Source organism: Macaca mulatta, chromosome 20, assembly GCF_049350105.2.
Source record: "Macaca mulatta isolate MMU2019108-1 chromosome 20, T2T-MMU8v2.0, whole genome shotgun sequence".
NCBI classification, from domain to species: Eukaryota; Metazoa; Chordata; class Mammalia; order Primates; family Cercopithecidae; genus Macaca; species Macaca mulatta.
Window position 1 is genome coordinate 15839033 of NC_133425.1, and position 12962 is coordinate 15851994.

At 45.3% G+C, this 12962-nt stretch overlaps 2 protein-coding genes across 8 annotated transcripts in view; one reads left to right on the top strand and one right to left on the bottom strand.

Moving 5' to 3' along the window:
- BFAR (bifunctional apoptosis regulator) overlaps nt 1-12813 on the top strand; it is a 42489-nt gene extending 29676 nt beyond the window's left edge. For 6 of the 7 annotated variants that reach the window (XM_077983948.1, XM_015125601.3, XM_077983950.1 and 3 more), the window contains 3 exons: nt 6332-6505; nt 8423-8625; nt 11219-12813. In XM_077983948.1, coding sequence (XP_077840074.1) covers nt 6332-6505; nt 8423-8625; nt 11219-11411 — 570 coding nt within the window. In that variant the 3' untranslated portion in view covers nt 11412-12813. 7 annotated transcript variants of the gene reach the window in all.
- LOC717517 (group 10 secretory phospholipase A2) overlaps nt 9018-12962 on the bottom strand; it is a 32422-nt gene continuing 28477 nt past the window's right edge. Inside the window, exon 5 of the mRNA XM_077987112.1 lies at nt 9018-10916. Within this exon, the coding sequence (XP_077843238.1) occupies nt 10882-10916 (35 nt within the window). The 3' untranslated portion in view covers nt 9018-10881. The remainder of the gene's footprint in view (nt 10917-12962) is intronic.

Consider the following 12962-nt stretch of genomic DNA (forward strand, 5'->3'; position numbering starts at 1 on the left):
TATTTTTAGTAGAGACGGGGTTTCACTATGTTAGCCAGGATGGTCTTGATCTCCTGACCTCGTGATCTGCCCGCCTCGGCCTCCCAAAGTGCTGGGATTACAGGCGTGAGCCACCGCACCTGGCCTGTTTTTGTTTTTTTGAGACAGAGTCTCACTGTTGCCCAGACTGGAGTGCAATGGTGTGACATTAGCTCACTACAAGCTCTGCCTTCCAGGTTCAAGCAATTCTCATACTTCAGCCTCCAGAGTAGCTAGGAATACATGCACGTGCCACCATGCCCGGCTAACTTTGTATTTTTAGTAGAGACAGGGTTTTACCATGTTGACCAGGCTAGTCTTGAACTCCTGACCTCAGGTGATCTGCCCTCCTCAGCCTCCCAAAGTGCTGGGATTACAGGCGTGAGCCACCGTGCCCAGCCAAGCTGCCATATTTTTCATAGGTAAATATTTCAGCATTAATCTCTAAAAAAAAAAAAAAAAAAACTCTTTTTTGAAAAGGAGTCTCACTGTGTTGCCCAGGCTGCTCTCAAATTCCTGGTCAAGCAATCCTCCTACCTCAGCCTCCCAAGTAGCTGGGACTACAGGCAAAGGCTACTGAAGCAGCTACATTGTCTGGGGTAAAAAAAACTGGGGTTTGTCATCTTGCACCAGGAAAATTTAGGACACAGACACACAAGAGGAGTTGAACAGAGGTTTAATAGGCAAAAGTAAGAGAAAGGAAAACAGCTCTGTCTCTAGTGTGAGAGAGGGGACTTCTAAGAGGAAAAGACTGGTGAGCAGTAGATGTGCTGGATTTTTTAGTCAGGTTTGAGGAGGCGGTGTCTGATTTACATAGGGCTCACTGATTGGTTCGATCAAGTATGATGTTTCTGTAGTACACAGGAAGGGTGGCCACCCCACCCTAATCTTATTGTGCAAATTAACTTTCTGTCACTTTGGCTGGTGCTATCTTGTCTGCTCCTTACTGTACTGTACACGTGACTGACAAAGAGAAGGGAAGATGGAGCCACTATCTTGAACATGATTGATATGACTGCCAGCATCTATGTTTGCAGTTCCATTTTATAGGCTGCTGTTTGTTAGAAAGGAAAATTATTTGAGGCTGCTATTCATTAAAAGGAAAACCTTACTGAGGACTCCGGTACCCTCACTATCTGCCTAAGTAATTTCTTCTTAACTCCTGTATCACTACCATGTCCTGCTTGAAAATTAAAGACTTTTTAAATGACAAAATTACAATATCACCATTGTACACCCCTCCACCAATTAATTCTGAATTTTTTTTTTTTTTTTTTTTTTTTTTTGAGACGGAGTCTTGCTCTGTAGCCCGGGCTGGAGTGCAGTGGCCGGATCTCAGCTCACTGCAAGCTCCGCCTCCCAGGTTTAAGCCATTCTCCTGCCTCAGCCTCCAAAGTAGCTGGGACTACAGGCACCCGCCACCTCGCCCGGCTAGTTTTTTTTTTTTTTTGTATTTTTAGTAGAGACGGGGTTTCACCGTGTTAGCCAGGATGGTCTCGATCTCCTGACCTCGTGATCCGCCCGTCTCAGCCTCCCAAAGTGCTGGGATTACAGGCTTGAGCCACCGCGCCCGGCCTTTTTTTTTTTTTGAGATGGAGTTTTGCTCTTGTCGCCCAGGCTGGAGTGCAATGGCGCGATCTCAGCTCACTGCAAACTCCGCCTCCCGGGTTCAAGCGATTCCCCTCCTCTCCTGAGTAGCTGGGAATACAGGTGTGCACCTCCATGCCCACCTAATTTTTTGTATTTTTAGTAGAGATGGGATTTCACCATGTTGGCCAGGCTGATCTCAAATTGCTGACCTCAGGTGATCTACCCGCCTCGGCCTCCCAAAGTGCTGGATTACAGGCATGAGCCACTGCACCCGGCCAATTCTCTGATATTATTAAATTACTTGTCAACTTTCAAATATCTCACTTTTTCTTTAAAGTAGGTTTGTTGCAATCAGGGTCCAAACAAGGTCTGTCTTTAGTTGTTAGTCTCTTAAGTCTCTTAGTTTATGGATTCTCTCTACCTCTGTTTGTTACCCCACATTTATTTCAACAAAGAAACTAGATCATTTTGTCCCATAGGCTGTTCCACATTTTGAATTTAGCTGATTTTCTGTGTGGTGTCACTTAGCAGGCCCCTCTGCCCCCTATATATCCAGAAATCTGGTAGTTAGATCTAGAGACTTACTTTGGTTCAAGGTTGCCAAGACTGTTTCAAAGGTGGTGGTGGTTTGTTTCATTAAGAGGCTCATAACATCCAGTGCTCTCTTTAACAGATGGCAGCAGCCCTGTGATCATGATTGTTTAGATCTGTCATTAGGGTTACAAACCAGTGATAATATAATTCTCTCATTGCTTCTTCATTTAGTAGCTGAAATAAATCTTTAAGAAAAGAAATTTTTCCTCATCCTTTGATTACCCTGAATATAGTTTGTACCAGAAAGTATGCTTGATGCTTTCCTTTTATTTGTCAGTTTCAGAATAGTGACCTGGTTCACTACTGTCTACTAAAGGTGGCCACTTTCTTTCTTCAGGATCGTAAGCAGGATTTTAGCATTCTTGATGTGTTTCAGTATATTTTAGTGATTATACTTGTTGATGCTCAAATTATCCTTTTTTGAGTAGGAGCCTCCTCAAATTATTTTCTGAGTGGTTTTTTTTTTTGTTTTTTGTTTTTTGTTTAATTTAACTTTTTAATTGAGGTAGAATATACTTGCTAGTGAGCCCTCTTTTAAGAGATGGGGCCGGGTGCGGTGGCTCATGACTGTAATCCCAGCACTTTGGGAGGCAGAGGTGGGCGGATCACCTGAGGTCAGGACGGAGTTCCAGATTAGCCTGACCAACATAGTGAAACCTCATCTGTACTAAAAATACAAAAATTAGCTGGGTGTGGTGGCGCGCGCCTGTAATCCCAGCTACTCAGAAGGCTGAAGCGAGAGAATTGCTTGAACCCAGGAGGCAGAGGTTTCAGTGAACCATTGCACTCCAGCCTGGGCGACAGAGTGATTCCATCTCAAAAAAAAAATGATGGGTCTTGCTCTGTCACCCAGGCTGGAGTGCAGTAGCACGATCATGACTCACTGCAGCCTCAAACTCCTGGGCTCCAGTGATCCTCCCATCTCAGCCTCTCTAGCAGCTGGGATTACAGGCACACACCACCATGCCTGACTAATTTTTTTTTTTTTTTTAATAGAAATGAGGTGTCATTTTGTTGCCCAGGCTTGTCTCAGACTCGTAGCTTCAAGCAGTCCTCCCACCTTGGCCTCCCAAAGTGCTTTTATTACAGGCATAAGCCACCATGCCTGACCTTAGTGAGTTCTTTTGATGTGACCTCACTGGTGTTTGATAGTTTCCCTTCTCATGTGTCAAGATGGTCAGGTTAGTCCTGTACCTTTCTTGCCCCAGACTTGGAAATCTGCCATTTCACTAGTTGGATCTTTTCTTAAAATCTTTAGATTTTCTTAAAATCACTTTAGAAAATATCAGATATAGGCCGGGCGCGGTGGCTCAAGCCTATAATCCCAGCACTTTGGGAGGCCGAGACGGGTGGATCACGAGGTCAGGAGATCGAGCCCATCCTGGCTAACACGGTGAAACCCTGTCTCTACTAAAAAATAGAAAAAAAAAACTAGCTGGGTGAGTTGGCGGGCACCTGTAGTCCCAGCTACACGGGAGGCTGAGGCAGGAGAATGGCTTAAACCCGGGAGGCGGAGCTTGCAGTGAGCTGAGATCCGGCCACTGCACACCAGCCTGGGCGACAGAGCGAGACTCCGTCTCAAAAAAAAAAAAAAAAAGAAAAGAAAATATCAGATTTAAACAAAAATAAAGGGACAAATGTATTCAGAGCCAGTTTCAGTGATGACCAACTCATGGCCATTCCTACTTCCTTACTACCCCTCTACTTACACCCCAAACCCGGGATTATATTAAAGCATACCCGAACATCATCTTATTGCACCCCTAAATACTGTAGTATGCATTTCTTTCTTCTTTTTTTTTTTTTTTTTTTTTTTTTTTTGAGACCAAGTCTCGCTCTGTCACCCAGGCTGGAGTGCAGTGGCACAATCTCAGCTCAATGCAACATCCATCTCCCAGTTTCAAGCAATTCTCCTGCCTCAGCCTTCTGAGTAGCTGGGACTACAAGTGCCCACCACCATGCCTGGCTAATTTTTTTTGTATTTTTAGTAGAGACGGGGTTTCGCCATGTTGGTCAGGCTGGTCTCGAACTCTTGACCTCAGGCAGTCTGCCTGCCTCAGCCTCCCAAAGTGCTAGGATTACAGGTGTGAGCCGTCACGCCCGGCTTCTGTAGTATGCATTTCTAAAGAGAAAGAATCTTTTTAAAAATGCAATCATCACACTTTAAAAAAAATCTAATAGCAAGTTATTCATAGCATCAGGTAAGTTGAATGTTTTAACAGTTTTTGTTGAGGTAAAATTGATGTACACCTACTTAAAGTGTATGATGTGATAAGTTTTGACATATGCACACCCATGAAACCATCATCACAATGTAGATGGGGAACATCTCAGTCACTCCCAGAAGTTTCCTCCTGCCCCTGTTAAGCCCTCCCTCCCAGCCCTCCCAATTCCAACAAGGATGCAGTGATCTCCACTGGGCACTGGGGATTTAATTTGCATTTCTCATTTAATTTGCGTTCACATGCTTATTTGCCATCCTTATATCTTCTGTGGTAAAGTGCTCATTTTATTTTGATGCTACTAAGAATCAAATAAATGAATTTTTTTTTTTTTTTTGAGACGGAGTTTTGCTCTTGTCACCCAGGCTGGAGTGCAATGGCAAGATCTCAGCTTACTGCAACCTCTGCCTCCTGGGTTTAAGTGATTGTCCTGTCTCAGCCTCCCGGGTAGCTAGGATTACAGGCGCTTGCCACCACGCCCACCTAATTTTTGTGTTTTTAGTAGAGACGGGGTTTTATCATATTGGTCAGGCTGGTCTCGAACTCCTGACCTCAGGTGATCCATCTGCCTCCGCCTCCCAAAGTGCTGGGATTACAGGTGTGAGCCACTGCGCCCGGCCTTTTTTTTTTTTTAAGAGACAAGGTCTTAGGCTGGGCATGGTGGCTCACACCTGTAATCCCAGCACTTTGGGAGACCGAGGCAGGTGGATCACCTGAGGTCAGGAGTTCGAGACCAGCCTGGCCAACATAGTGAAACCCTGTGTCTACTGAAAGTACAAAAATTAGCCAGGCGTGGCATTACTCACTTGTAATCCCAACTACTTGGGAGGCTGAGGCAGGAGAATTGCTTGAATCCAGGAGGTAGATGTTGCAGTGAGCCAAAAATGCACCACTGCACTCCAGCCTGGGCGACAGAGCGAGACTCTGTCTCAAAAAATTAAAAAAATTAAGAGACAGGGTCTTGCTTTGTCGCTCAGGCTGGTCTTGAACTCCTGGCCTCAGGCAATCCTCTTGCCTCCCAAAGTGTTAGGATTACAGGTGTGAGCCACCGTGCTTAGCCTGAGTCATCTATTCAGTTACTTTTATAATAAGGAAGTAAACATTTACTGTAGTAAAACTTGATTTACAAAAGTGAAGAAAATGAAAATGACTGTGAATTCCATGTTAAGAATCTGCTGTAACCATAGATTTCACTGGTTTCACTATTATACTCAATGCAGTACTAAACATCTTGTATATAAAGTCTGTATTTCGGATTCTTTGCATTAAGTGGTGCCCACTTACAGACTGATTGAATTAAACAATTTTAAGGCTTTTTGATACCTTTTTCAAAATAGCTTTTTAAAAAGGCTATATTCTGCAAGGAGGGTGCAAGAGTATGCTTTTCAACCCTCCCCCAGCTATAGCTAGAGATTGGATCTTTTTTTTTTTTTTTGAGCTGGAACATCTCTCTGTTCCATAGACTGGAGTGCAGTGGCGCAATCTCGGCACATTGCAACCTCCACCTCCCGGGTTCAAGTGATTCTCCAGCTTCAGCCTCCCAAGTAGCTGGGACTACAGGGCATGCGCCACTATGCCCAGCTAATTTTTGTATTTTTAGTAGAGACAGCATGTCACCATATTGGCCAGGCTGGTTTCAAATTGCTAACCTCAAGTGATCTTCCCACCTCAACCTCCCGAAGTGTTGGGATTTACAGGCATGAGCCACCATGCCCCGCCAAGATCGGATCTTTATACAATGTAACCCAAAATGTGGATCACTTGACCTCTTCTTGCCATTCACTCATTCATGCATTGTACATACCATGCAAAAAGGCTGATGGCAGCAAGCTAGAGATGGGAAGGGGCGTGGGTGGGCAGCTGACCACTATGGTTGTAATGTGGCCCTGTACTCTTCTCCTCTGCAGGCTGTGAACCCAGGCAGGTCTCTGTTCTTGCTGTACGCCCTCAAGAGCTCCCCCAGGCTGGGTCTGCTCTACCTGTACTTGTTTGACTACACTGACACCTTCCTACCCTTCATCCACACCATCTGCCCTCTGCAAGAAGACAGCTCTGGGGAGGACATCGTCACCAAGCTTCTGGTAGGTCTGCACAGTGCCTGGAGTAAAATTATTCCCCCGTTGAGTTATTTGCAGAGATTGCTACCCACCATGGGTGCCATGTTTCTTCAGTTTAACCCATGAACTCCTTCAGAATGTCTGGTAAGTCATTTGAGAGTAATATCTTTTGCTTTGCTTCTCTTGAGGCCAGTCCTGACCTGTTCATATCAAGTCACATGGATAGAGGAATCATCAAGTATAATCCACACCCATAAATAATAAAACAATTTTGAAATCTCCAGCGATCCTTTTTTTTCCCCAAAGATCCTTGTAAACACTACAATCAAGTGTCTGGCTAACTGTTTTCAGCCTTGAATATAGTTTGAAGCCTGTTAATCAGATCCCTTGCACATTCCTCCTCTCATTACCCCGTCTTCACTTGCTGTTTACCTCACCAGACTGGCTGTGCAGAGACCCTGACCTTTAATTTTATTTATTGATTGACTGTTGGAGGTAGGGTCTCACTCTTTGTCCCAGGCTGGAGGGCAGTGGCACAACCACAGCTCACTGCAGCCTCGACCTCCTGGGCTCAAGCGATCCTCACACCTCAGCCTCCCAAGTAGCTGGGACTACAGGCGAGCACCACCACCCAGCTAATTTTTGCATTTTTTGCAGAGACAGGATTTCACCATTTTTGCAGACAGGGTTGCCCAGCCTGGTCTCGAACTACTCAATTCAAACCATCCTCCCACCTCGCCCTCCCCAAGTGTTGAGATTATAGGCATGAGCCACTGCACCTGGCACCCAACCCTTCAATTTTAATGAGCTCCAACAGCCTCTGCTTGTTCATCAGGCTAATTTTTTATCTGCTAATATCTGTAATTGGAAAGCTTTTCCTCCTGCCACCACAAAATTTACCTTTTTTTGGAGGGAGAAGGGAGTGTTTGTAATTTTCCCACAAACTACCATTATTCTACCATAGCCAATGTTGAATTTAGGAAATGGTTCAAGCTACCCATGCAGTGATGGGAGAATAAAACACTGGTTAATTTAAATTTATTTCTATTTATTCATAATTCATGCTTAGATTTGTATTTCTGAGCTTTCATAATTATGTGACAAGCATTTCATTTCAACCTTTTTGCTAACATTTACTTAATTTGAGATTAATTATGGCTGGGCACAGTGATTCACGCCTGTAATCCAAGCACTTTGGGAGGCAGAGGCAGGTGAATCACCTGAGGTCAGGAGTTTCGAGACCAGCCTGGCCAACATGGCAAAACCCCGTCTCTACTAAAAATACAAAAATTAGCCAGTCATGGTGGTGTATGCCTTTAATCCCAGCTACTCAGGAGGCTGAGACAGGAGAATCACTTGAACCCAGTAGGTGGAGGCTGCAGTGAGCCGAGATAGCACCACTGCATTCCAGCCTGGGTGACAGATCAAGACTCTGTCTCCAAAAAAAAAAAAAAAGACTAATTATTACAAGATGAGTTGATGGATGGAAATTTCATTTTAGATTGTTGGATGTGTGTGTGTGTTGTAATCAATGTAGAACTCACTGTGATCATCAGAATTTCTTTTCTTTTCTTTTTTTTTTTTTTTCCTGAGACGGAGTCTCCCTCTGTCACCCAGGATGGAGTGCAATAGTGTGATCTCAACTCACTGCAACCTCCACATCCCGGGTTCAAGTGATTCTCCTGCCTCAGCCTCTAGAGTAGTTGGGACTACAGGCGCACAGCACCACACCTGGACAATTTTTGTGTTTTTAGTAGAGATGGGGCTTCACCATGTTGGCCAGCCTGGTCTTAAACTCCTGGCCTCAGGTGATCCACCCACCTAGGCCTCCCAAAGTGCTGGGATTACAGGTGTGAGCCACCGTGCCCAGCCTGATCATCACAATATTTTGTGTAAAAGTCAGTCGTCATGACTTTTTGCATCTGTGTGTTATTTTTCAAGGATCTTAAGGAGCCTACGTGGAAGCAGTGGAGAGAGTTCCTGGTCAAATACTCCTTCCTTCCATACCAGCTGATTGCCGAGTTTGCTTGGGACTGGCTGGAGGTCCATTACTGGACATCACGGTTTCTCATCATCAATGCTATGTTACTCTCAGTTCTGGAATTATTCTCCTTTTGGAGAATCTGGTCAAGAAGTGAACTGAAGTAAGTACATATTAATGGTTGTCACAACTGGGGATGGGAAAGAAATACCAAGTGAGGGAAAGATCTTTTATTTCTCACACTTGAAATAAATCCTCTGTCCACCCAGACCCTTCAGACTCTGCTTTGAGAAACCCAGCTTAAGCAGTGAATAGGACAATTACCTTGTGTTTTGGGGTGGGGGTTGTGGTGCTCATTGTTAAAAGTATTTTCCTATATGTCTTTATGTAATAATATACCATTTAATTTCAGGGGGAGGGGGTCAAAGGATTTTAATAATCAAGGAATAAGCAACTGAGTAGAAAAGGGTCTGTTTTAAGGTAGGCAGGCCTGTGCAAACCTGTCCCCTAAATCAGAGGAAGCTGAGGGACTGAAGAAAGAAGCTGACACATTCATTTTCTCAGAAAGAAACATTTAATAAGGCCTTGCAAACAGAAGCCCTATCTGTGTCTTGGATGGCAGCGAGACAAGATGGTGGATCCCCAGACCCAGGACTTGTATACATAGGGAAGAGGCATACATGCTTCATTCAGAAGGGATGTGCAGAACAATTGTTTAGGGTCAGGATTTATGGTAAGTACGAGAACATCAAGGCTGTTTCACCTAAGGGCAGGATTTATGTGACATACGTGTTCGTACACAGGAAACATTAGATAAACCAGAGATCTTAGAGGCTTCCCCCAAACCGGAGTTAGTGAGAAGTCAGCATTGCAGATTAGCATCCAATATGGAGTTGCTTTGGCCTCCACAGGGTGCTTTATAGAAAATGGCAGTAAGGTAGAGCATAAAGAGATCTCATGGGAAATTCTGTAGGCATGAGTTCTAATCCTGATCTGCCACCAACTAGGATAATAATAACTTAGGCTTCAAGCATGACTGGACCCTGAGACCCAAACGCTGTCACCAGGACTGGCTCTTTCTCTGTCCCTCACAGCACTGTTCTTTCTTGTGTTTTCTGCGTCAGGCAGCTCTCTTCATGTGGGGGCCCTCGGCTTCTCCACTCCAGACTTTGATCTGTGCAGCTTAACAAACCTCCAGAAAGAAAGCACTTCCTTCCCCGTGGCACTGGAAAAGGTCTCAGGGTTCCCACGCCTTTGTTCTGACGGACCCAGCCTGGGTCACATGCCTACTGCAATCCATCACCCCAATCCTGCAGGGCCACCCCAGGCTTGGGGCATGAGCTCACCCCACAACCAGAGGCTGGTTTCAGCCCTACCCAGACCACGTGGAAAAGAACAAAGGAGAGAGAATCCCCAAAACTTAGAGGCTGTTGCTGGGTGTGGTGGCTCTTGCCTGTAATCCTAGCATTTTGGGAGGCCAAGGTAGGTGGATCACCTGAGGTCAGGAGTTCGAGACCAGCCTGGCCAACATAGTGAAACCTCATCTCTACCAAAAATACAAAAATTAGCCAGGGATGGTGGTGGGTGCCTGTAATCCCAGCTACTCAGGAGGCTGAGGCAGGAGGATCGCTTGAACCCAGGGAGGTGGAGGTTACAGTGAGCCAAGATTGAGTCATTGCGTTCCAGCCTGGGCAACAAAGCGAGACTCCATCTCAAAAAAACCCCAAAACCTTAGAAGCTGTTTCCAGAAGAAAGGGACAGGCAGAAGTAACACTGCCACCCTTGCAGCCTTTTACCTTGACATTCTGTGACTCGCAGCCTTATGAATGGTTCTGAGAACCCAACAATCTCTCTCACCTTTCCCATGGTGACTCACTAGGTAAAAATCAAAAAAGAATCTCCCTCATTTCTTTCCATTTAGCAAACTCACTTATTTATACACAATTTGCCTATTTATCCCCCTATTGTACTCCTGGTTCTCTGCTGGGCATGGCAGATCTTTTGGTGAAGAAGACAGTCTATACTGTGAGGACCTACAGCCTAACAAAGAAAATATATATGTTAAAAAATAGATGGCCAGGCACCTTGGCTAATGCCTGTAATCCCAGCACTTTGTGAGGCAAGAGGATTGCTTGAGGCCAAGATGGGCAATGTGACAAAACCCTGTCTGTACTAAAAATACAAAAAATTAACTGGGCATGGTGGTGCACACCTGTAGTCCCAGCTACTCCAGAGGATGAGGTGGAAGGATTCCCTGAGCCCAGGAGTTTGAGACCAGCCTGGGTAACATAGCAAGACCACCTTGTCTCTACTAAAAAAATAAAGAAAAACCAGATGTGGTGATGTGTGCCTGTGGTCCCAGCTACTCAGGAGAATCACGAGACCTGGAGGTCGAGGCTGCCGTTGAGCCACATTTGCATCACTGCACTCCAGCCGGGACAAAGGAATGAGACCCTGTCTCAAAAGAAAAAAAAAAATTATGTAAGTGTTAACAAAGTGATGAAGCAGGTGAAGTTGAGGCTGTCACAGGGAGGCCTTGCCTGGTGCAGGGACAAAGAAGCTCCCTCTAGGTCATGTCCCTGAGAGTTAAAGATGGGTTGAGTAGGCAGAAGTCTCAGGCACCAGGGACGGAAGACAAGGACATTCAGCACAGGCAGCCACGCCCTTCCCAGCACCCAGAAAAGGCCGAGGGGCCGGACTTCCGGGCGTGGTCATGAGAAGCGCCTCTGATTCAGCCTCTTCTCTTCTTGTTTCAGGACTGTGCCTCAGAGGATGTGGAGCCACTTCTGGAAAGTATCAACGCAGGGGCTTTTTGTGGCCATGTTCTGGCCCCTCATCCCTCAGTTTGTTTGCAACTGTTTGTTTTACTGGGCCCTGTACTTTAACCCAATTATTAACATTGATCTTGTGGTCAAGGAACTCCGGCGGCTGGAAACCCAGGTGTTGTGACTGGCACTGCCCAGGCTGAGACTCTTCAAGTCCCGCTGACGTCTGAGCTTTGACGCGTAAGAGGGGTGAGGCAGGGAGCACACTTCCTATTTTTTACCCCCAGTAAAACAAGGTGCTGCTTTGTATGTCAAACACTCCAACCATGTCCTCTCCCCGTCGGCCTGTGGGTGGCATCAGCAGGGACTGACATCCGCGCAGGGAGGATTGTCTGTTTGGCTGACACAGCAGCGGCCCTTCCCACCCAGCCGCCTTCCTCACAGGGACTAGGAGGCTCAGTCCCCGACGGCTGACAAGACTCAGGGTCCTCAGTGGACACAGTGTGGGTGACATCATAAGGGCGCCACATCAGTCCCCTCCCCAACCTCAGTGACTGACAGAGGATCCTAGATCTCAGAGCCCGAGACCAGGCTTATTGGGGCCTGGCCTGTCCTCTAAGTCAAGTTTAGGAAAACAAGAAAGATTCTGTCATAGGTATGGAGAGTTGCACATAAAAAGTACTGAAGAAAACCCAAAATTCAATCAACAATTCTGTCTTATTGAAGAGTTGCTAGGATTCAGAGTAAAACTCAAAGGATTCAGTTTGAGCCTAGAATGATGGTTAGACTTGTAGTCAGTGGGCTTGTCATTGTTTTGCTTTATGGAAATCATTGAAGGTCTGGATCCCTTTCTCTGAATGGAGAGATTGAGAGAGATGTCGGGCAGTTCCCATTAGATTGAGTGGCCTCCATGTTATTTAAAATTGTTTTGGCGATGCCTCACCCCTGTAATCCCAGCACTTTGGGAGGGTGAGGCAGGCAGATCACTTCAGGTCAGGAATTCAAGACCAGTCTGGCCAACGTGGTGAAACCTCATCTCTACTAAAAATACAAAAATTAGCCAAGTGTGATGGCCTGCACCTGTAATCCCAGCTACTTGGAATTGGAAATCGCCTGAACCCGGGAGGCAGAGGTTGCAGGAAGGGAGATTGAACCACTGCACTCCAGCCTGGGTGACAGAGGGAGATTCTGTCAAAAAAAAAAATTCATCTGTAAAATAAATTCCAGGATAGTCCTTTTATTCAAGGAAATATTTTATAAATTGACCTCACACTGTATAATCTTTACTGTCCTATCCTGATGTATAACACAGCAGGTATAATTACACCAAGTGCTATAATTGTAAATATGGAATGAGGTGAACTATGGCCTTTTATTTCCTTCCAATGTGAACACAGCAGGTGTGAGATGTCATCTCAGAAGACTGGCCTTGCAGAAATAGGCCTACCTCCGAAATATTCTCTTGTGACTCCATGAACCATTAATTAACCCTTTGTATCTTTGAGTGAAGATTTTACTCAAATGTTGCATCTGGAAGTTTGAAGAAATTACTTGAAATAAAAATAAAGATTTTTATACAGATAAAACCTATATGTAGAGAAAAAGCAATTGTCTAGAAAACACAAAACTTCTGCATTGCCTGATAGAATCTTCTAGTCATGGGCTGAGCATGGTGGTTCATGCCTGTAATCTCAGCACTTTGGGAGGCCAGGGTGAATGGATCACTTGAGGTCAG